Source organism: Triturus cristatus, chromosome 1_2 (assembly GCF_964204655.1).
Source record: "Triturus cristatus chromosome 1_2, aTriCri1.1, whole genome shotgun sequence".
NCBI lineage: Eukaryota > Metazoa > Chordata > Amphibia > Caudata > Salamandridae > Triturus > Triturus cristatus.
Window position 1 is genome coordinate 976294306 of NC_140580.1, and position 24429 is coordinate 976318734.

Here is a 24429-nt window from a genome sequence, read left to right on the forward strand (position 1 = left end):
GATTGTCCAGTAGTGTGCGTTTCACAGCTTGCAGGCACCCATCCTGTCTGGTCGCTTCTTGGATGTCTTCCAACAACAATGCTTGGGGGCACGCGTCCTCTACAATCTGCCGCACGAAGGACTCTGTCCCTTCGTCCACGTCACCTTTGCTTTCAGCGTGCAAAGCGATGGGATGCCTTGACAGATAGTCCACCAGGTTGTTGGCTCCCGGCCTGTACACCACTTCAAGCCGGTAATGCTGAATCTGGACTGCCCATTGTTCAATCCGAGGCGGCCCATTCCGAGCCGTGCCAGCGAACAGAGGTACCAGAGGCTTATGATCGGTAACCACTGTAAATGTATGCCCACACAAATATATGTCAAAATGCTGGCAGGCCCGGCGAACGCCCTACGCCTCCTGCTCAATCTGAGCATACCTCGTCTCAACCGCTGTAAGCGCCCGGCTGGCATAGGCAATCGGCACCCACTCTTCCTGTCTGGTTTTCTGGAGTAGCACTGCACCCAGCCCCACCGGACTGGCATCCACGATGAGCTCCGTGGCCGACCCTTGTTGAAAATATGCCACTGTTGCTCCTTTCAATAGCGCACTCTTTACATCATTGAAAGCTTGTGCTTCGCCTTCAGTCCACTGCCACTGTACGTCCTTCTTGGTTAGCTTCCGGAGTGGTTCTGATATTGTAGCCAGATGAGGAATGAGACGGCCACAGTAATTGGCCATGCCTAGAAAACTCCGGACTTCGGACTGCGTTTGGGGGATGGCTGCTGCTCTAATTGCCTCCACCTTTGCGGGATCGACTTGCAAACCCTTCACTGAGAAACGATAGCCAAAGAACTCTACCTCATTTGCGTGAAAGTCACACTTAGCTCGATGAAGCGTTTGTCCCTGTTCGACCAACCTCCGGAGGGTCGCCCACAGTCTCAAATGGTATTCCTCCAGTGATTTTGAGAAAATGAGGATGTCATCACTGACATTGATTACGCCTACTAGTCCCGACAGTGCTTCTCTCACAGCCTCCTGGAACACCTCCGCTGACACTCCAAAACTCAGAAGTTTGAACCGGCGTAACCCCACATGCGTCGAGTATGTTGTGATGTAGTGACTTTCTTCGGCGAGCACCAACTGATGGTACCCCGAGTTCAAATCCACCTTAGAGAACCATTGCGCCCCATTAATATCTGTCACAATCTCATCGATGGTGGCAGTGATGTGCCTCTCTCGGCATATGGCTTTGTTGGGCAGTCTCATGTCAACACATAACCTGATAGCGCCTGGCTATTTGGGTTTTGGCGCTATTACCAACGGCGACACCCACGGCGTTGGTCCCGACACTTTCTCGATTACTCCTTCTTTCTCGAGTCGCTCTAGTTCACCTTCTACCAATGGCCGTAGGTGGAACGGCACTCTTCGGTGACAGAGTGCAACCGGCTGGACGGTTTCATCGATATGCAGCTGGACTGTCACTCCCTTTAGGCATCCTAATCCACGAAAGAGTTCTGGAAATTCTGCCATTGCCTGGTGTGCCAGCGACTGGTGTATATGTCTTGCGAACATTACTAGTCCCAGATCCTCCGCAGTGTGGCAGCTCAACAATGACCCCGCCCGGTCACATGTAACATAAACCTTGTGGCTGTAGCTCTATCTTGGTGTTTGACCTCCACATCAATCCCCCCTTGGAGAGGGATCGGCGTGTGACCTCCATAGGTAAGTATCTTGGCGGCAGTAGGCATCAACCGCGGTTTTGGTCTGAGCTCGCCGTACTGCACCGCGTCCAGAATATTCATGGATGTCCCTGTGTCGATGAGCGTCTGGCTGCAGTTGTCCCCAATCCATACCTGGCATGGGGGGGAGGTCTCCTGGTAGCGTTGACCCCTCGTATATGAGACACCACAAAGACGTTGTCGTCATCTTCATCTGCTACTGCCAACTTCTAGCCCCGGCTGCCCAGAACCTCTACCTCCTGAACCGCCTTGGCACTTCTCTGGAATCGGGGTCCCTTGGGCCTACTTGCGCTGGATCTTGCCGTTGTCTGGTACACTTTTGCGAAATGCCCATATTTGTTGCACTTGAGGCGTTGTCTTCCTTGCGCCGGGCGGCCCCTTTGGGAATGTGTTGCCAAACCACAATTCCGGCACACTTGCTTCTGGTGCCGCTCTTCGTGACCACTATTGGATGTTGCTCCTCTGTTGTACGTTTTCCGAATAACATCCACCCTCTCCTCCTTGATGGGTGTGGGGTACAGGGGTGGCGTAGTCGTGGATTTTTGGCCACTTCCATCTCACCAGCTCTGACGTCCGCCAGCTCATGTGATCTCCCCAAGACTAGGATGTCATCCAACGATATCCCTGGCTGCCGGAGGATCGGTTTGCGCAGTTCCGGAGACTTGCATCCCACGATGAGCTGGGCCCTTGTCTCAAACGACCGATCCACCCCAACGCAGGTGCTTGCCAGCTTTCGCAACCGCGCGAAGAACATACCAATCGACTCGTCCTCCTTCTGCTTGGCCTGTCGCAGCTTGAAATGTTCGAAATCAGGATTAACCTGAGGATCAAAATGGCGGTTCAGGGCCCTGACCGCCTTCTTGTATTCGTTGCCATCACCTGTGTCCGGTATATCTTGGAAGAGATCGTAGAGCTCATCGCCTCCCATTAGGAGCATGGTGGAACGTTTCACAGCATTATCTGTCTCTCGGGTGGCCACGAAGTAGTTCTCCAACTGGCCCAACCATTTTTGCCACTGTGGCGCTGCCGTCGCCGGATCCGCCAGCTGACTGAACTCGGGGAATGCTTTCACCACCATGTGCCCTGGTCTCACTCCTGCAGCTCCTACATCTGGGGTTGCAGCTGTCGCCTGGGGCGAATTCATGATGGAGTCGCCTCTCACCGGCGTGTAATGCCTGGCTCCTGAATATGGCTGCGCACCACCACAGTGAATTTTGATGAAGGTTCAGGGTTGCCAGTCCCCCCAACAGCTCCTGTACAATGCACTCCTAGGCGTAGGCTATGTATAGATATGCAGTACAGCCACACCCTCTTGCACTGACTGGGGTCCCAGTGCCCTTCCAGCACTACTGTCCGGTCTGCTCTTCTTTCCTCCCCCCCCCCCCGCAGGCTGCAAACACACCCTCTTTGGGCGCTCCGGTGCTCTCTGCCCGTCAGCCGCACCTGCACGCTGATGCTCAGGCGGTGTCTGGGCCTAGCGCCTCTTGCACTACCGCGTGCAAGCACGTACAGCTTCAGAGGCTTCTCTCAACCCCACACTGCTCCCCATGCGCAGGCCCCTTACCACACTTCACAAGGGCCGGCAGTCACCGGGGGTATGCCGCCGCCGAGACCGCAGTGGTAGCCACCAATGCGGCCACGCGTCTCTTCCAGGCGACGCGGGGTGGGGGCTGTCAAGCGTAGAGTGGCTCGCTCCCTTGTCCCCAGTGTCGTGTCTAGCCAGACACGGGGGTGTTCGGGGGCAGGCCCTGGGAGTGCGGTCAGGGCGTCAACCGGCTTCTAGTGATAGGGGGACAGGGGTAGGCCTAACTTCAACGGCGGAGCTACAATAAGGACGTCCACACTTCAGCTCTGTTCACGCCATCAGCCACGTGCTGACGTCGTCTTTTATTATATACTCCCTGGTCCGAGCCCGGCCCAGGGAGTTGAATGGCCAACAATGTTGTGCAGTGGCTGGGTGGCTCACTACATGCCCGACTGACCCACTCCTGTAGCAGGGCAGAACAGCCACGCCAAAGGCTGGCCACCCCTGTTATCCGACACATTCTCTTCCACTGCAGTCACCGTTTCGTCGTCAGATTATGCTGTTAATACTCTCCACTCTGTTCTCCGGGCTGTCAGCGCGCTCTTCGGCCGCACCGCCAGTCCCTGCCAGCTGAGCCCAGGCTCCACAGAGATTGCACGCATTGCTCAGTGACTGCAGCCCAGATAGCGCACCCGTTGGAACGAGGAAGGTCTCCAGGCTCTAGGACACCGCGGTGCAGCGCAGACTCGGGAAATGCACAGATCCGCAGCCGGCCTGCTAATCCCCGCCGCGCGCGCCCAACGTGATGCCTGCGTGCGTGACCTCGTGCGCAGTTGAGGGGCTCGTGGTTCGCGTCTCAGAAGCTGTGAGGCGAGAGGAGCTTTTTGTAAATCTCAAAGGGGGATAAAGCGTCGGTGTTTTGTGCCTGTGCATTTAGGTCACGAGGAAAGAAGAACTCTGCCAACCAGCCTGTCCTCCGCCTGCCAATACTGTTTGTGCCAACAGACTCATCAGTCTCGAGACATACTTCCATTCTCATAGTGTTCCTACCGCCCACAGAGGTTGTACACCACAGTGCAACCGTTGACACCGGCGTAACCCCTTCCTTAAGGGGCAGGAGATAAAATAATGTCTTCAATAACACTGTACGTCAGCAGTAAAACAACTGAATTGAATAATTCTAATCTACGTTCGGCTACCTTTCTGTGTTTTTATTTAGCACAGACCCAAATTCTAGGAGCAGGTGCCATTGCAGTGAATATAGTTATTGATGCATCACCATCCTAAGAAGCTGCACGTGGAGCACACTGGTGGATCCCAAAATCAAGATGTGCTGCAAATGTGCCACTCACGCACTCTTTTCCTTATTATGGTGCATTTATGCAGAAGATAGGTTACAGGGAGTTCAAGTGACTCACATGGGATCACACGTTTTTGAACAAGTGTGGAAGTCAGAATTTCAGCCATACCTCCAGGAACCAACGTCAACAGGTTACTGTTTATTTTCCCTGATTTAACGAAGGGCTTAAAAAGAGCCAGTGAGTCACTTACAACCCTCTTTCCAAATCTAGAATTGTCCTCTGGCAGTGTTGAAGATAGTTGGAAACGTGGGCAAGGAAATGGAAGACTGCTCAGATGTAGATTTTTTTTTGGACTGCCTCTGAATGCAGGAGGTATACATAACACCCTAGCTAGTAGTAGCTATGCTGAAGGTCAGATCTGGGCTTGGTCTTTGTTGGGTACAGGGTGATCAGTTTTTACCAGTCTGGCCGCCCTCTGTAGTGGAAGGACTCTCCAAGAAGCAGGATGATGATTGTAAATTGGGATCTGCCACGCCTAATTAAATTAAAAATAGGAAAACAAAAAGAGAGAAGGCAGGCTTTGTCCATTCACGTACCCAGCATGTGTAACAGCATACTCACCCTTATTAGAACTTCTCCTCCTGGATACAGTCAGTGTTTCCTTTGAGGATGGGTAGACGATATCTCCCCTGGAACACAGTAGAAAGTGCAAAGCGAAACAGGCTCTGTGACAGAAGTGTGAGGTAGGCGTGAAAAAGACTTCAGCTAACGCGTTAATCTCATTAGGCTAAAGCTGTTAAAATAGCTTCACATTAAACAAATCTAGAGTAAGGAACTCAAATTTGATTATTTTATCAGGACAAATTACATTTGAGATATGATTTTAATGCTGATTACATTTATCAGCCCTGAGAATGAGATTCAAGTTAATTGCGAACTAACAATTTAATCTTAACCAGATATGGGTCTGCAGCAAGAACTTCGAGATACTGGGACAGCACTAGTGGCATGGGAAAAGAAAAAACTGAGGAATGAGATATTCGGTTCCCTAGAATCCATAATTGACATCTCAGGAGCAACTGCTGACTTACAGCACATGTGTTATTAATATTTTAACCTGCTTCAGTGACACACTAGGCCCGCAGTAGGGGAAGCGGCCTATTGGAGACAAAGGCATACGATCTGTGCAGAGCAATTCAACTAGTGTCTGTTTAAAAGGCCCAGAGTCCCAAATAAAAAAAAACAGCTGACAACAATGTAAATTAGACAACATTTCTCAAATTTACTTTTAAATGTGTTCCCCAAGATGGACGTAGGGAGCGTTGCAGCACAAGTTTGATATGCGGAAAGAGTATGTTGGTAGCCTGTACAACTCGTTACCTACTGGCTGCGGAACTCATTTTGGGACATCCAGGCATGTAGCGATTTATGGTATGTTGAAGCAGTAGAGGCCCTTATGCTGGCTGTGTTGGTGTCATTCCTAAAAGTACATGACATGGCCTCCTCAAGGAATTTGTTTTGTAATCTTATGGGCTGGCACATAGAGTACTGCAGAGCATCTAGTCCTGGGGTTCATTGCAGCATGCCATCAGCATAGTTTCAATCCCAACGTGTACCTACAAACTACTTTCCAGATAGTGCTTTCCTGTCCCTGTAGTGTGTTCTCTGTAAGGATTCTATATGAAATATATGCATTTGTTGTGGAAAATTAGGCCTCATTACGCGTAGTCTTGTCCAAGTGTGTTGCTGAATTTGAAGTTCATCCTGCCTCAAATAAGTTTTTCACTTTTAGCCTTGATTTTCTCACTCAGGCTAAAACGTACCTATTATTTTATATTCCAATGATTTTCATACTTTCTATGATTTAAACCTGATCAGAAGCATTTTACGGCCACAGCAGTTTTTTTCCTGGCACACTGTCAGAGAAAGAGTGTCCCTCAACATCAACCAGTACAACTGACAATAACCAAGATTCAGATTAGTGCCTTTTGACGCCCAAAAACTTGCAGTACATTCACTCCAATGCCGCATGTAGGGGCAAATGTACTGAACTTCTTCGTGGTTGCAAAGCCTACAATTTGCAAAATCACAGCCTTTTTGATCGCAGACAGTAAATGCCAATGTACAAAAAGCACTGAAACAGTTGGAAATTTCTCGATATCTCACAAAGTACACTTTGCAACTCAGTGTGAATTGGAAGACATGATAGGAGCCTCTTCCTCCTCCTGTAATGCAAAGTAGCATAGAGATCTAAGCTCACCTATAGAAGTGAGAAAAGGTTTATTAACAAACAAAAGAAACGAAATATCTTTGAATCACAGTTTCACCCCACAAAGGGGGTCTCCGAGCAAACCATACTGGAGCGAGGTCAGAAAGCGAAGGCAATGTATAAATGTATAGCATTTCACATACAGGCTTCCAAATATGATCACATGACTTTGTAAAACAAAGGAAGCACACAGGGTGCATGGGTCTGAGATTATGAAAAAGGGAGAAGACGACCTTCATAGGTAAGCCAGCTAATCAACACCTTCTCGTCTTGGGAACCAAAATGTGAAGGAGATGCTCAAAAAGTTATGGAGCAACAGTTACTTTAGGCATGTTAGCTTAAGCAAGAAAACATGGCTTTACCTGTCAGTTACGCAAAAGCAGTAAATCGCCGTTCATGGATAAGAGCATTTTTGGTCGCAAAACATTGACAGATTACTGACCTATGAAACCAGGACATCCCCAATCTGTGAATAACAGTTCGGGGTACAGCCAATGCCTGCTCCCCCTGAATGCTGTTCGAAAAATATCTATTTTATTTTTGATTCTTTTAGTGACAGGCTGAATACAAAAGTAGGCATTCTGTGAACACAAGTGCAGGTATGGAGGTCTGCTGCCCCTCTCAGGCCCCATCTTAGTATTTGCAGCTTTTCACAATGAGTCAAAAAGAAAATTCTGCCATGTGCATATTTTTGTGGCAGGACTTTTAGCATGTCCTAGCAAATGGTGATTTTCTCTGTGACAGATTTGTACATTAGTTTCAATGCACCTGGCCAAAAATCAGAGGCACTTTCGTGACCTGAACTTTGTACATCTGGCTTTATCATCTTATGAAGCATGCGTGGTGAATTGAATTAAATACCTGGTTTAGAGTCATGGATCGAAGTGCCAGCTCACCCACTAAGGCAGTGTGTGACTATGTGCAAATCATGCGCTGAACTGGAAGAGCTGGAGTTGCTTTGAAGAAATGCATGGGGGAGAGGTTGTGGCCATACGGCCAGAGTTGCCGACTTTGGAACTGGGTAACCAGGTTCGAGTCTCGACGTCGGATCAGCTTCCTGTGATTCTGGCCAAATCACTGAATCTCCCCGTGCCTACCAAGATATTAATGTGTCCTTGTGTAAGGTAAGTGGTGCTCATGTAAAGCGTTCCAATACCTTCGAGTCGAGTTCGCGCTATATAAATCTGCACCCAAAAAAAATACAACAGTGGCACTGGGGCAACATTAACCATATAATCAAGTGAAGCAAACATATTTTGTTTAGTGTTGCATGGATTTAAGTCACTATAACATCACAAGACATGTGAATCTGTAAAGCACACATTCACTCCGAAGGACATCTTAGTTCCCCATAAAGGATGTTCATTGTTTCCCAACTCAATGGTAATGAGGTAATTGATCTCGGATGGATTGAAGGCTGAGTAGGCTCAATGATGTTTGGAGCCTGTGACCATGAGGTCAAATATGGATCACTGGAGTGGATGAATTAGTCCATTGACCCAGATAAACTGAATTCATGACATGGCATTTTGAGTGTGGCTTAACAGGCACACGTGTGGGTAAAGAGTGAGCTGGTGATTTAGGAGTGGGAATGTGCACCAGAGTGTGTGAGTGTAAGAAGGCATGGTGTGTGTAGAATGAGTGGGTCACTAATGCTCCCTTCTCTTTTTTTCCTGGCCTGCGTCATGGTGGTACTTTGGATGCGGCCCTACAGAGCAGCACGTGCATTTGGCGAGTACCTCTCACAGACCAGTCCCGATGGCAGGAATGGCTCAGGTAAGGGCTGTGGTGTGCTGCGGACAAGCACACTTGAAACGGACATGCAGTGATGGGGGATCGGGGCAAAAGGGGTTAGGACTCCCTGTGTAGGGGAATGACAATGAGGGTACGCCCCAGAGGGTAGGTAAAAGGCTTATATCTGTTATATGTGAAAGGGAGTGTGGTGGGAGCGGTATGGCTATTATAAGGGAGTTCTAACGTTTACATGGTTTCTAACTGACTTTAAGGCACTGAATAGAATATTATTCCAGGTCAACCAAAAATATTGCAATATTGCCCTGCCCACATGAACATGCCGCATACTTATAGATGCAAGAAGAATTATATGCAGCTCGATCATCTGACATGTGGGTACATAAGCCACAAAACCCAAGTATTTCTCATTCATGGTCATTTTGTGCGTGTACCCAGTGTGTGTGTGTGTCAGTGACCGTGTTGTGCATGTATTGCTTTTTTTAAATGTGCAATTTTTGTATTAGTGGACCTAGCATTTGTGTATCCTGATGTACACGTACAAACTGCCTGTAATGTTTACGCATGTTAATGAGCATGTTAATGTCCAAGTTTCCCGGATGCTGGTGCGTTTCCCGATGTGTTTATTGTCTAAGTATAATTTTAAGTACTTCCCAAAGCGGGTGTGGTGCAAGTGTCCATGGAATTTGTGTGCCAATGTGCAGGCTGACACATTATCTTTCTCGTTTGTGCTTACAGGTATGTGTGTGCGTGCGCCAATGTCCATGTGTCATGGTGTCCATGTGGTTTGCGTTTTCCGCGGCACAAAATATCCAAGTGTTTTAGATATCCCTGGTGTTTGTGTGTGCAGATGTGTTGCTGTGGTCGAAGTTCTAGTGTGCCCTTATGTGGATGTTGTGCAATTGTTTTAATGATAGTGGATGCTGTGTAAGTATCTTCTGTGTTTATGCAAGACCAGTTGCAAGTGGTTTGTGAATGTTCTTGGGTATGTGCAGGCACATGTACCTATTGTACAAGTGTCCATGGTGTTACGTTTGTTGTCCTCATGTCCCTGGCTTATGTGTTATTTTTGTCTTGCCAATTCCAGAAGTTTCCCATTTACATTTTACTGCACCGTTTTGCTATTGTTTGGGAGGGTCTGCTCACTGCATCACTGTGAGTCTCCTGTATTAAATCTAACCTTTACCATCAATCCTTACATGTAGAGATGTGGCCATTTTATGTCTTCTTTATTGATAAGAAATACCTGAGAATACAGCAGCAGTGAGCAGAGCCATTGCATGATTTGCGCTGTTCTTTAATTTAAATTCTTAATTAGAGCCATCACACATTTACACCCTCAGCAGTGGCTTTGGAAGCTGCCATGAACTCTTTGCCGTGGTTCTTAACATGGAGCCCATGAACCACGAAGAGTCTACGACGCCTACTTGGGGGACCTTTGACAGTTTAAAAAGAGATTAAAAAAGTATAAATGCATAAAAAAAGCAAAATTTAATATTGAAAATTGTAAAATGCCAAGGAATTTGAACTGGAGGCTAAATACTGAACTTGTATCCTTATCTTGATTCGTTGGAGCAGCGCAAGTAGCAAACGGAATATAGTATTTTCGATTAGTGGCCAGAACTGGAGCACTGGTATGTGCTGCCAAATAGAGAGCATGCATTTGGAGCAAAAAAGGCAAAGCGGTATGCTAGAGTCCAGCATATTTCTTCGTCTTTGAAAATAAAATAAGATTAAGGAAAGCTCCAACCTTCCTGTTAAAATTAAAATTTAGATTTTTAGTTTTTTTGGGAATTAATCAAAATATGTAATAATTAGTTTATTTGTTTGATGTATACTTTTTTGTATTTGTGTGTGTTGTTTTGAGGTTCAAATCATAGTAATTGGTTAGGATGGGGCCACCGGCTTCTAGTCGTGATTCAGTAGATGTCTAGAGAAGACAAAATGTTAACAAAGTCTGCCATAGTGCACCCTTCTTGGGCAGCACGGATAGACATAATTGGAGTACTCTGGGTCTATCAATCACTGGATACAGGGCCGACAGCCCCTGCTGCTCTACTGGTAGCTATGTGCTCTCCCTTCAGATCTGGAATCTGGTGCTACGCATCACTGCTTGATAGAGAGCTTTACCATCATCTCCATACCGAATCCCAAGTCTCAGCAGTACACTGGAACACTCACACACTGGTCAGAACTTTGTTCTTAAGTCTATCAAAACCTCATTATTTCGTATCCACCAACATGTTCCCTGGTCCAGTTGCTGCACCCTCATACAATACGATGCCCACATTTGGTGACTTTCAGCAATAAGGCATGTCAGATCAGTACACAATGCCGTGCTGGGGTGGATCTGATAAGAGATTGGTTGGGTGACTCCAATGGCCCATTGTTCGTTCTGCCTGCCACCATTAAGGCCATCTCACCTCTGAGATTCACCAGGGATCTTGCTGGCCCTTGGAGATCTTCTCTTTCTGAGTTAATCATAAAACACTTGTGATGGATAATCTCCATTTATGTGGAATAACGATGCACAGGATGGTATGTGATCTGCCAATGCTCACAGCTGTGTGTCAGTAGAGGAGTCTGATCTGTAGTTCTAAACCCAGTGTCATATCCATCAACACGTCTCCTTCGTCACATGTTCTAAGTGACCTAACGGAATGCTTGAGTTGTCTCTGAGTGAATGAGAAGGAAGAGTAGCGCTGAGATGACCGCTTCAAGCCTCTAGGCAGTATAAGAGTAGTTGGTGACCTCTCTGCACGATTCATACACCACAGCGCTGTTTCAGGTTCTTACATGAACTTCTGTGAGGCTGGTGCATGGGGCTTCTAGATGGAGCTTAGCCACAAGACTTTTAGTACCGCACACATCACCTGCTGAGGTTAGAGCATTAAAAAGAGTGATCGCTTGGGCAATAAGAACGGAGAGGTTTACATTCCCAGCTGTTCGACCTTTACCAGATTGGATGATGAAGAGTAACACTTTTGAATCAAGCCAAGTCTAGGCCTAGGTGTGGCACAAAAAGTCCCTCGTGCATTCATGTGAAGCAGTACAGTATGCTGTTTGCCCCAGAGAGTGGTCAGGTATTTTTTACCCCACTCACTGTCTCCTTGTCTCTTCATAACACCATTGTTTCTTTCTCTGCCATTGAGGGTGCCATCCTCCGCCCAGCTTTTCACTTCCTTCCTTTACTCTCAACCCTGCACAACCCACCTCCAGTCTACGAGCACCATCAAATGTATGTAGCCCAATGAAAGCTCCCAGCAGACCCCAGCCAGACTAATTCCACTCTGACTGTTCCAAACGCAGCTCTACTTTATGTTAGTTTTTTTACTATATGGTTTAGCTGTACAGTTATGCCACTGAGAAGCTTGTTGGTAGGGAAGTGCTTGTCTTTGACCCTGTACAGCACTCTGCTGCGTTATGGCTAGGTTTTCACTCTAGAAATACCGCTTACGTATAATCTTCCTTCTTTGGAAAATGTGGAGATAGTATTTGTAACTGAAAAGATATTTTGTAAGCTGATTCTACACGTCTCTCAGCACACCAGTCTTTGAAACCCAGTGCCCACTATACACTTATAGTTGGGTTGCACCAGAGTTCTTTTTAAGAACTGATTACGTCTAATGACAAACAGCAGCGACAACACTGTACTCCATAGTGTAATTAGCACCTATTTTGTTTTTGGGTGAAATGAGACCTAGAAATAGTATTCAGATTTGCTACCAACTGGGTGCCTTGGTCCTGTGACATTGTCAATCATACTCCACATTGGCAGTGGTCTGTGGGCAGGAGCTGCTTTGTTGCTTCTTAACTGGCGGCCGCCAGGAGCTGCGCTTATTGCCAGGGTTTAGTGCGGACAGTCTTCCATGTAGCTCTGTTTCTATTTTTACACTTATTCCACTGCTGTGGGTATTTGTTCCTCCCCATGCCTGGGTGCCAGGTTAGCATGCCCATCATGGTCAGCAGGCTAGCCAGTGCCATCAGCTCCCCTTCGCAGGGAAGTGAAATGAAAAGAGTGACTTGCACTCAAGGCTCCAAGCTTTTAACGTTTCTATCAGGGAGAATTATTTTTGTCCCTAGCTAACTACAGGGAACAAGTTTAAGAGGGTGTGAACGACGTATCAGAAGCAGGTGGGAGATTATTCCACGCTTGGCTGTAGAACAGCACAATGTATTGTAGCAGATGCATTTCTAAGTCTGTTGTTAGCCATAATCTTTGATTTTACTAAAATTAAATATATACTACAGGTTTAGGGGTGTTCAGCCAGCCCTCTTTATCCCTTGGTCTGTTCATGTGCCATTCACATTTTTCTTCCTCCCTCAACAGTATAGGATAATGGGTTAGCCTACCCCCCACTTAAGTCTTTGCCTAGGTTCACTTTCAGTAACAGCATTGGTCTCCTTTACTGGGTGCACATCCACACAAAAAGTAGTTCCCCTCAGAATCAGTGACCAATTTAAAAATGTGTGCTTTTTGAGACCAAAGAAATGTTTTTGCTTTTGGCCAGTGTGTTTTTCCTTTTTACATTGGCGATGACCCCGTAGCTCCCTCAAAAATAACGTTTTACAAAACAAAACAAGCAATGACAAAGTCAAAATATTTTTTGTATGACATTTGCAGAAACATTCGAACAGGCTCACAAAAATGTAATTCTACTGTCCCTCTAAATGCAGAATAATCTGATATTTAGCTGTCTGCCCCCACCCCCAAAAAAGGGATACTGTGCAATCTGAGGTTTAAATGACTCCCATCAGAACAATCAGTGCAGGTTGGCAAGGTCATCTACGGTTGTGCAAAGCTGTGAATTTGCGATTTCTTTGTCTCCCAAACATACGGTCATTCTCTCCTCAGTACTAAAATTATTGTTTGCAGAGTTGTTTGAATGCGAGTATTTATGTTAAAAGCAGGTCTTTCGCACCCCAAGTAAATAAAATAGATCGTCAACATTCATCCATGTTCACAAATGCAAAGCAAGAGGTTTAAGAGTTAACTTGCGAGAAAACACCCAAACCTACTTTAAACAGTAAACATAAGAAGAATCACTTTAAAATGTCTTCTGCAGCTTCCCTAATGATCCATGACTGATAATTAAAGTAAACTAAGACGGAGAATATACAAAGTTCCATACAAGTATCATGTCCCGTACTTTTCAGACTAACGATAATCTGTGTTTTTCTTTGGGAAAGGTGGCAACCCTACTGCCTATGCATCCATTCTCCAGGGCTGTCAGACAGGTGGAGCTTTCAGTTCCGTGCAATCAATGGATGCTGCTAGAGTTAGGCCGATTGTCTATGACATCATGTCTATGACATCATACATGTGCGCCTCTGAGGCAGACGGGGAGCCACAGATGGAAATTTAAAAAGAAACAACAAAAAGAAAAATGGAGAAAAGGGGTGATAAGAAGGGAATGATGGGGTGAGAAGGAATGCATAAAAAAGACGACATAAAGAAGGATAGCGGAAAGGAAGAATGAGAATTTGTGGGGGGTGCAGTGATGAGAACTAAGGAGTACTGAGCTGGGAAGAGAGAGAATGGAGCAGAACAAATTGAAATAAAGAGAAGCTAACCAGACTGGCAGTCAAAGGAGTAAATTAAGGATGGAAATTATAGGAATGAGCGAGCAAAGTATAGAAAGAGAGAATCTGTGATAGGTGAAGAATGGATTAGAGGAGAAAAAGGGATAAGAGGGGAAAGATAGCGGCAAAAGGGAAAATAAAGGTTCTCAGGTGGGGAAGTAGTGATGAGAAGTGAAAAAAGGATAAGAATTTAAGGAAGAAGTGATGAAGCGGGTAGACTGAAGTGGGAAAAGGTGCAGGTACAAGGAGATGTGAACTAGGAAGGAGGGAGGGGTACAAATAAAAGACAAAAAATAGTAATCAGGGAGTGGGAAGATGAATTAAAATGAGGAGCTGGGACTGGGAATGCAGCAAGAATTGAAGATGACATATGAGGCGTAAGAAACACCAGACAGGAGGCTGGCAAGGAAGGCAGAGGAAGCGAGGTGTAAGGAAGTGGAAGGAATGAAGGAGGCACGATACAAAGGAACAGTGGAAGGACGGGTAGGAACAAGACACTGTGTTCCGGTCAGAGCTACAGACTTTGGAACTGAGGAAGCAGGTTCGAGTGTCGGCTCAACATCATGTGATTCTGGGCAAATCACATTACGCCACATATATCAATATTAGGAATAGTGATGACCTAATTGCGATTTTCTGCGACTTGCAATTAGGTAACTGCTATTCCTAATGTACGAAACTCCATCAGTTTCATTTAGCGATTCCTAGCGGGTCACAAATCGACCTACCTCATTAATATTAATGAAGTTTGTTGCAATTTGATAGCCATTAGGAATTGCTAAAATCACGGGAATGATGAACTGCTGGGGTCAGCAGACTACCATGTCCATGATTGCTTTTAAATACAGCAATATTTTTAGGGCTCGCACCTGCGTTGCAGTGCGTCGCACTGCTCGCATATAGCGAGAGCCCTTTTGTCTGGGGTTTTGAAAGCTGACCACACGCTTGTGCGTGTGATCAGGCTTTCGCCATCAGGCATTGGCCTTCGCGTCTTTTTTTTTTTTTAAAAACAGCACGCGATTGGGCAAAGGCGGGACAATGTACCGCCTTTGAAACGCCCATTCCTGACGGTGGCCAGCACGCGCAGCAGCCCACGTTCGCCTTGCTGCCGCGCTCCCTCCCCCCCTCCTCGGTGGTGCGTGCGCACCATTAGTTGTTGACAATAGCGATCGCGATGCGAACATTTTCAGTGCCGCTTTTGGTATAATCGTGGCACCCGCGCTTTACTTTTGATGTTATAAGTAAAGCGCGGGTGCCGCGATTATACCAAAAGTAAAGAAATAGAAAAAAACATTATTTCTTTACTTTTGCTATAATCGCGGCACCCGCACTTTACTTTTAACATTAAAAGTAAAGCGCGGGTGCCGCGATTATACCAAAAGTAAAGAAATAGATTTTTTTTTCTATTTCTTTACTTCTGGTACAATCGCGGCATATCTCTTGTGCCCGGGGGCTTCAGAGCCAGCTGCGGGCCGAGTAGTTTGGAAGCCAGCTGTGCTGTGTGCCCGGACATCATAGCCAGATGTGCTATATGCAGAAGAGCTGCTGCCAGCTGCGTGCCCAGAAGTCTGACAGGCAGCGGTGCTGTATACTTGGGACCTCACAGCCAGCTGTGTGCCCACGACGAGTCTCACAGCTAGCGGTGGTGTATGTCCGGGGCCTCACAGCCTGCTCCGTGTCCAGGAGTCTGACTGCCAGCTGTGCTGTCAGCCGGATCCATGCCCAGGAGTAAGACAGCCAGTTGTGCTGTATATCTGGGGCCTCACAGCCGGCTGTGTACCCACGAGTCTCACAGCTTGCGGTGGAGTCTGCTCGGGGCCTCCTATCCAGCTGAGTGCCCAGACGTCCAGGGTGTCTGGGCTGTATGCCCGAGGCCTCACAGCCTGCTCCGTGTCCAGGAGTCTGACAGCCAGCAGAGCCCTGCTGTATGCCGGAGCCTCACAGCCAGCTGCAAGCCTGGGAGGAGTAGGACAGCCAGCTGTGTACCTGAGGACTCACAGCCGCCTCTCTGTCCAGGAGTCTGACAGGCAGCTGTGCTGCATGCCTGGGGACTCACAGTAGGCGCAATATGCCCAGAACCTGACAACCGGGTGCGTATCCAGGAGTCTGGCATCCAGTGGTGCTATATGCCGGAGCCTCACAGCCGGCTGAGTATCCGAGAGTCTGACATCCAGCGGTGCTGTATGCCCGGGCCTCACAGCCAGCTGAGTATCCGAGAGTCTGACAGCCAGCTGTGCTATATGCACGGGGCCTCAGCCAGATGCGTGCATGTCGAGGAGCCTGACAGCTGTGCTGCATGTGTTCTAAGGCCGCGACTTCCAAGCAAACTGTTTAACTGATGTATGCTCTATAGTCTCACATCTAGAACTGCCAAGGAGTCTCTTAGCTACGTATGGTGTACACCAGGTCTTTAAGTGGGATGAAAAACCTGAGGGGGGTGTCTCTCAGAGGTGCGTGGCCGATGTAATTAAGTGCGTGGCTTAAAACATGTATGCAAAAAAAACTGTGCTTAGCATAGTGTGCCGCCCGACTGGTAAATTTGCTGCTTCTGCCATTGCATCCAGAGACACAATACAAGTCACATTCCACCTATAACAAGCCAGGACTGTTGGCTTTGTCAATGGATGTTAGTTGCAAAAGCTAAATAAGCAACAACGTTGGCTTCGTTGTGTATAAATATATAACACTAAAAATGCTTCAGTTTTGAAATTATGAGACAGTGAAAGAACTATAGGGAGTGTCTTTGATGTTACATCAAAGGCAGCGCCAAGGTAGTGCTGCTGCAGAGTTAATGTTTTTTTTCACTTTGAGAATGAGGGCAAAAATGCAGAGCTCGATAGGGACCCGCCTCTGCACCTGCTTTTTAGAACTGCCGGTGCTCAGCACCGGACCTGGCGTGCTGTACACCAAGCAGTCTAACAGGTAACTGTGTGTTCTGGCGTTACGTCCAGCTGTGTTCTGCGTCAGGGGCTGGAATCCACTCCAGAGTTTCACTCAGTTATCTCGCTGCCAGCTGTGGTGACTGTCGCGGGTGGGTGAGGGTGCTAATATTGGTCTCTTTGGTTCCATTTAGACACCCCGCCCCCCTCTCACGCCTTCTCCCAGACTGAGCGAGAACTCAACAAGTGCGTAGCTCGAGCCGATCACAAACCCACGTTCTTCCTCCTCCTCCTCCTCCTCCTCCGCGCTGCTTTGGCGTCCCCTGCACAGGAGCTGACGGCGTGTCCGCCGAGACCGAGCAACTGCCAAAGAGTTCATACGCTGACTGTACTTTTTCCAAACAACTCCTTCTCTCGGCCCAGCTTTTCCCCTTCTGCCTCTCTTATCTCTGCCTCTCTCGCTCTCCTCAGCCAGAGCTTTATTCATTCAACGTTTCTTTATTGCTCTCTTACCTGCTCTCTTTCTGCCTTGCTTTTTTTCTTTCTTCTTTGCTCTTTCTTTTTTTTCATTTGTTCGTTCTATTCCCTCTATTTCTCCTTTCGTCCCTTTCCCCTCCTACTTCTCCCTCTGCACATGTCGTTATTCGGGATACATTTCGAAAAGTGCCATTCTGGCCTCTTGGGAAGAGGTCGGAGATAAAATTCAGTGCCTGTCTGTGTGGGCAGCACAGGCCTGTGATTGGAGGTTTTGTCTTAAAACTACTAATGAACCATGAGATATCGGTGTGAGACCTTTTAATCAAATATCTAATGGGAAATGTGATCAAAAACACATGCGTTCCAGTGACTCAGACTGGTTTGTGTCAGAGGGGAAGAGGGCTGTCAGGGGGGCTTTCACTGTCAACTATGGGGACGGCCAGATGTGGAGATATTTCACTGGGGTCATGAAATATAAGAGCAGGGAAGGATATATAGATGTTTACTCTAGTAGGCGCCAGAGTTTCTAGAGAACCCTACAGCTAGGATGTTCACTTTGCAAACGTAAAAGAAGCTGAGCAGTCGCAGTATCTTATGTTGTGTGAGATTTGAATATGTTTAAACGTGACTTAAGAGAGAACAGCAAGAATCTGTAAATAATATAACAGATTCCCTCTCCTCTCCTCTGAATGGTTGATGTATCGAAGGCAGACATCTGCCAGTGTAGTCTTCTGCTCTGCCACCATAGAGCCGATATCCCATAGCTACACTTGTAGTCCCAGCCAGATGTGTACCCAACCCCATACAAAGGAACACAAGAGCACAAACTGAGATAGCATCTTGTTGTTGGGGAAACATTGCTGCAATTTAACTTAAACTTAGGCACAAGCAATGTGTTATCTTGCCAGCGATCCAAAGGTAGCTAGCGATGGTTGGAACTAAGCTGCCTGCCCGCCTGATTATCCACTAAACTCCAGACGTATCCTTCAAGGGTGCTTAAACCTTCTGAGTCAGTTCACCTCAACTCTGGACCAATTTGAAATCCTGCACACGGGTGGAGCATTGCCAGGCAAGCCCCATCTGCTCAGGTTTACAACTGTCCTTAAGACTAGAAGGCCGCCATCGCTTCCATCCCGGCGTCCTGCCCAGGGCCGGACTGGGTACCAAAACCGGCCCTGCAAAAACAGCCCTGTAACAAAAACGGCCCCCAGGGGCCCAAAACCAGCCCCCACCCGTGCGGCGCACCGGGGGATTGCCCGGTGCCCACTATGGCCAGTCTGGCCCTGGTCCTGTCATAAAGATACCCAGGGCATTGGCATGAAGCAGGCCTTTGGGGCTTCCTCAAGTGATTGCTTCTCTGCACCAAAATCTTAGGGCCCGATTCACAGAACTAACTTAAGACAAAATCCTAAATTTACTACCAATTTGGTATTCACAGAAGGCACTTACTCATTTTGATATTCACAGAAGGCACTTACTCATTTCGGTATTCACAGAAGTTAGGAGTCCTAACTTTAGGACTCCTAAATGCCTTCTGTGACTACCGAAAGTCTTAAAATTAGGATTTTTCTCAGTTTAGTAGTAGTATAGTTAGGACTCCTAACTTTAGGACTCCTAAATGCCTTCTGTGAATACCGAAAGTCTTAAAATTAGGATTTTTCTCAATTTAGTAGTAGTAAAGTTAGGACTCCTAACTTTAGGACTCCTAAATGCCTTCTGAGAATACCGAAAGCCTTAAAATTAGGATTTTTCTCAGTTTGGTAGTAGTAAAGTTAGGAGTCCTAACTTTAGGACTCCTAAACTGAGAAAAATCCTAATTTTAAGACTTTTGTTATTCACAGAAGGCATTTAGGAGTCCTAAAGTTAGGACTCCTAACTTCTGTGAATAGCGAAGTGAGTAAGTGTCTCCTGTGAATACCAAAATGAGTAAGTGCCTTCTGTGAATACGAAAATGGTAGTAAGTTTAGGATTTTGTCTTAAGTTTGTTCTGTGAATCGGGCCCTTTGTATTGCCCCATAACTCTGTCTTAGTCGTATGTCCTCTTTCCTGTTTCTGTTGCCTGCACTTTGTGTTAAATGAGCCAAAATGTATCCGCAGCATCAATTTGCTCCTTCCATTGATCCAACGCTTCCTGTCCAGCTATTTTATCTCAGTATGAGAAGTTTTGTGAAAGCTAGGTCTCCACATGTGCGTACTGATTAGTGTCTTTGCATCGTTTTTGGTGTCATGTGGGATTGTCCAATTCATCAGTTCTCACTCGTTGGCCCCATTACAAAGTGATATCTCTGAGGGGGATGCCGCGTTTAGGGTAACTAGCAGTAGTTAGGTGCTTCTGGACCTGAAATGTCTGGGTCTAGAAATACGGTAACACCAGACCTTGTGCTACTGGATGTGAATCCACACCTTCACAACTGACAAAACAAGCATTTGCAATGCAATAGGTCTCGCATTTACTCGAGTTTAAGCTATTGGCATTGTAAATGACAATGCCTTTTATTTATGTTTTAAAAACAAAAATAAAAGGCATTGTTATTTACGATGCCAATAGCTCAAACTTGCATAAATCCGAGACCTATTGCATTGCAAATGCTTGTTTTTAAATGCAGCCCATTTTCCTTAAAGAAAAACGGGTTGAGTTTAAAAGAAAAAAATGCTAAGTTTTCTTTTAATTTTTTAAGAGCAGGCAAAACTTTGTGTCACCATTCACAAAGGGGAAGGGGTCCCTTAGGGACCCCTTCCCATTTGCGAACAGGTTGGTGAATGTTTCGCAACCGGTATTTGGTCGCAAAACATTCATACATACTGTTGTGATTCGGTATTAGGAAGGGATGCCCTAAACACGCCACATCCTAATACCGAATCGCAAACCCATTTTGCGATTCAGTAACAGGTTTGTGAATCGCAAAATAGAGGTTGGTAGATAGGAAAAGCTCTTTTTTGCGTTCGCAAACGGGCCGATTCTGCAAATCAGCCTGTTTGCGAATGCAAAATAGCTTCATACACGTGGCCCTCAATCTGCCTGTGCCTAAAAAAACGAATATACCTTGTGTAATGTAACTGGTGCTCATGTAAAGCAGCTCCAATGCTTTCGGGTGAGTTCACGCTACCTAAAGCTGCAAAAAAAAACTAAACAACTGCAGCTCGATTGTAGCAAAGAAAGTGATAGTGGGTTCTCTGGGTGCCGTCCTGACAGTGAGTGATGCGATGCGTCTCAGCCCTGCCCCTCCCCTGACAGGCTCCGGCGGGCTGTGCAGAAAGCACGAGCTGACTCACCGTCTGAAGCTTCCTCTCAAGGGCACAGCACTTCTTAGAGGAGGGGGGGGGGAGGGGCAGACCTGCCCCGCACACCTGCCGTCTCTTTCATCAGATGCCTGAGGTGTGAAACACGTCACTGTTGTTGATCACAGTCTCGGGCAGGCACGCGCGTACACACACACACAAGCTCGTGCTGTTTGCCACACTCACACTGTTGGTCACAGCGCGGAATGTTAATCTGTAAAAGGAACGATTTATTTCACACATAGGTGCCGCTGATTAACACTCTATCCACATAACGTGTCGCTTTTTATAGCCGCGCCTTCCACGCTTCCTTTGTTTCCAGGCACTGAAAATAACGTGTTACTATTACCCAAAATATTGGGACCCAGTTTTCCGATTTAGGAAGGATTGACAGTTGATTGGCTTGATAGGGGTCAAACACACTCCCTGCAAATAGCAGCAGATATCAAGACTGAGCATTTTACTCAATGAACCGTCGTCGCGTGAAAGTGTGAGTCCACTGAAAGAGCCCTACTCTCTCTGAAAAAGCCATGCACTCGCTACAAAGCCCACAGCATCTGCAGGAGTAACAAGGAGGGTCATGGTGCTGCCCTAAGATAATGTGAACAAACAGAACACGAGCATTATGGTGCCCGCTCAATAGGGTGACCAGATTCTCAAAACTAAAAACCGGGACAGGTCACAGACATGGAAGTAGGACTGACAGAAGTACCCAGGGCTTTAAGTGGGATATAAAAACGGGTTGGAGGAGGGTCTCTCAATGGGCGTGGTCGATAATTAAGGACGTGGCTTGAAGCACATAAAATAAAAAAAATCTGTGCTTAGCATAGCATCCCACCTGAACAACGTGCTGCTTCTGCCATTGTATCCAGATATATAATACAACAAGTAACATTACACCTACTACAAGCCAGGACTATTGGCTTTGTCAATTGTTGTAGCTGCATAAGGTAAATGAGCAACAGCTTTGGCTTCGTTGTACATAACATTGAAAATGCTTCAGTTCTTGAATGAAGAGACTGTGAAGGAGCTGCAGCGAGTCTCTTTGAAGGCAGTGAAGGGTGGCACTGCTGCAGCAGGCAGATTATTTTTTTCACCGTGAGGGCAAAAATGGAGAGCCCAGTAGAGACCCGTCTCAGAACTTTGAAAAGTAAAGCAGGCGCACCGAGACACTATTTAAAAACCGGGACATTTATCTGTTTAACCCGGACACTGGGCAAAAACCGGGACATTTCTTTAATTTGGAGCACAGTGTCGGGACACTGGAACACTGCTCGAAAAACCAGGAGCGTCTGGTCTCCCTACCACTCAAGAGCAATGCACTCTACCAGCCTGATCTGAGAGCTGTACTGAGGCCATCAGATGCATAATAGGAACCATCAGTCACCCAGCATGCAAGAGTAGAAGGTTGCAGTTATACAGTGAGAACCATCACTTCTTGTTAATGATAAGAATCAGGGCACGCACCAGTCTTGCGCATCATACATATGTGCGCATGTGTGCTGCATTTAACAACACCAGCATTAGAAAGCGAGGCCTGGCAAAGCCTCCTAGAAGGAGCTGCACAGTGACTGTGCTGGCCCTCTTCCACTACATGTGTGCATTGCATGTGGTATTCCTAGCCTCCTCCGTGACCTCGCCTGACCTCATTCCTTCTGATCATTGCAGCAGGCATTCAGTCTATCCTGTGTCTAGAAGTTGGAGTGGTTTGGCGTGGGTGAAGGCGTTCAGTTCATGGAACAGAGGTCGCATAGTGCCAGTAACAGAGGGCAATTAGTGGCATGGCTACAGGGTAAATATTAGTTACAAATAGGTTCATGTTGGCAAACCCCTAACAGAGACAGAGTGAAAACTTCTAAGGAGATGGCAGGGAAGTCCTCGCCCAACGAATATGGGGGCTTATTCAGGAAAGCATTGGGTTCCCCTATAAGGCCAATGGGAATGCCATTCTAATGGGGTCAACATATTCATTTACACCCAATGCCATTTCTGAGTTATATTAACCTTCCTGTATATTATCAAATAGGACACTGTGCTCTAGACCGGATCGTAAATGGAGCTCATCTGACTGGAGAACCCTACAACAGGCTACGGAGCCTAGGCCACGGTTCGTAGCCTTCCCAACGTGACGGTGGTCATCCAGGTGATACATTAGCGGTCCGGGGATTCGAAATTTGGGGCGCCAGAATAGAATATCCCTCCTCTCACCTTTGGTTGCTCCCTGATACTTAGGGCCAGCAAGGAGACGAGAACACCATAGTTAAACTGAGTGATCAAAAGGTTTGCGATATGCAATGCGCCTCGCTTACGGCTGGTGAGCCTCACAGGCTCCGTAGATAGGTGAATACCCTGCATAACATCCGGAGAGGGAATTGTACACCCCCTTCAACTGGATAAATACAGTGCTTTGCACAAATGGATCATGACCCCAATCAATGAAGTGCACATCGCATGGGGGGAAGGTGCGTAAAAGACATTTAAACTCATCAAAAGTATATTAATTGTAGCACATTAGTGCATTGGGAGAAACACGCCTACACAAGTGTGCATGACACTGTAGAAGATTTCTTAGGTGTTAACAAAAGTACAGTGGATGTGTCGACTCGCTGCGCACATGGCGAGAGGCTTCAAAACAAGACTACAACTCAGTCAAAAGAAAACACGGCTCAAAACAACAGGCGAAGGTTACATTTTGACATTATGCTGGTCTTTTCAGGCATTTCCCTAACAGTGTGATCTTGACATTGAGAAAGCAGCTGAAGTCTAATATCAATTTACATTGACAAAAATTACCCCGTTATATGCCTCCAAGAAACCTGGGCAGTGGGGAAAAATATACACATTGACGGTTATGAGAGTTTTATAACTTCGGCAGTTCCTTCACCTTGTGGTAGAGCTAAAGGGGGTTTGGCAATCTTTGTTAACTTATCACTAATATGCCTTAAAACTGTACATCACTCTGGCAATAATAATATTCAGGTTGTCGAATTTAAGAGGGGCAGTACAAGTTTTGCTCTGATCAACTTTTATAACGCAGTGAGTCAGTCTGGCGATTGCAATATGGAGTCATTGCGTGAATTCCTAAGGGCCAAAGATGATTCCCTTCCCCGCCTTAAGATAATAGCGGGTGATTTCAACACTCATTTATGTGGGAATCCTAGCCTGAGTCCTGTTGGTCATTTGGGTTGTAACAATCTGGAAGGAATACACTTTGATCACTCGCGAAGGGGTTCATGTTTAAATGACTTAATGAATGAATATAACCTTTTCACTGCTATGTCAATAGTTGAGGAACAAACTGTATTTTCAACCCCTACTTTTAAAGGTCACGCAACAGGGTCATATATAGACCATATTCTATTATCGGCAGAATTTGTTAATTTTGTTGGGGATTTTTCGATTATTTCAAGCATTTTTAGCGATCACAATCCTTTATGTATTACTATGGGTGTGAACTTACTCGAAAAACATAACCCTCGAGAGGACTGTGGTACCACTAAATGTATTAATGGTAAGCGACGCTTAAAGTGGTCAATGGTGGACTGTAAGCAATTTTATTTTTCTATCAACAATGTATGCAATCATGATCTGATAACATGTACATCTACTGCTTCAGCACCATTACAAATTCTGACGTCTTTTAAT

General features: G+C 46.5%; 1 protein-coding gene across 3 annotated transcripts in view; it reads left to right on the forward strand.

Annotated features, from left to right (window-relative positions):
* The window catches only part of NSMF (NMDA receptor synaptonuclear signaling and neuronal migration factor), a 180516-nt gene that overhangs the window by 29815 nt on the left and 126272 nt on the right, over positions 1 to 24429 (forward strand). For all 3 annotated transcript variants that reach the window (XM_085610618.1, XM_085610601.1, XM_085610609.1), the window contains exon 2: positions 8529 to 8590. In XM_085610618.1, the coding sequence (XP_085466744.1) occupies positions 8529 to 8590 (62 nt within the window). The remainder of the gene's footprint in view (positions 1 to 8528; positions 8591 to 24429) is intronic.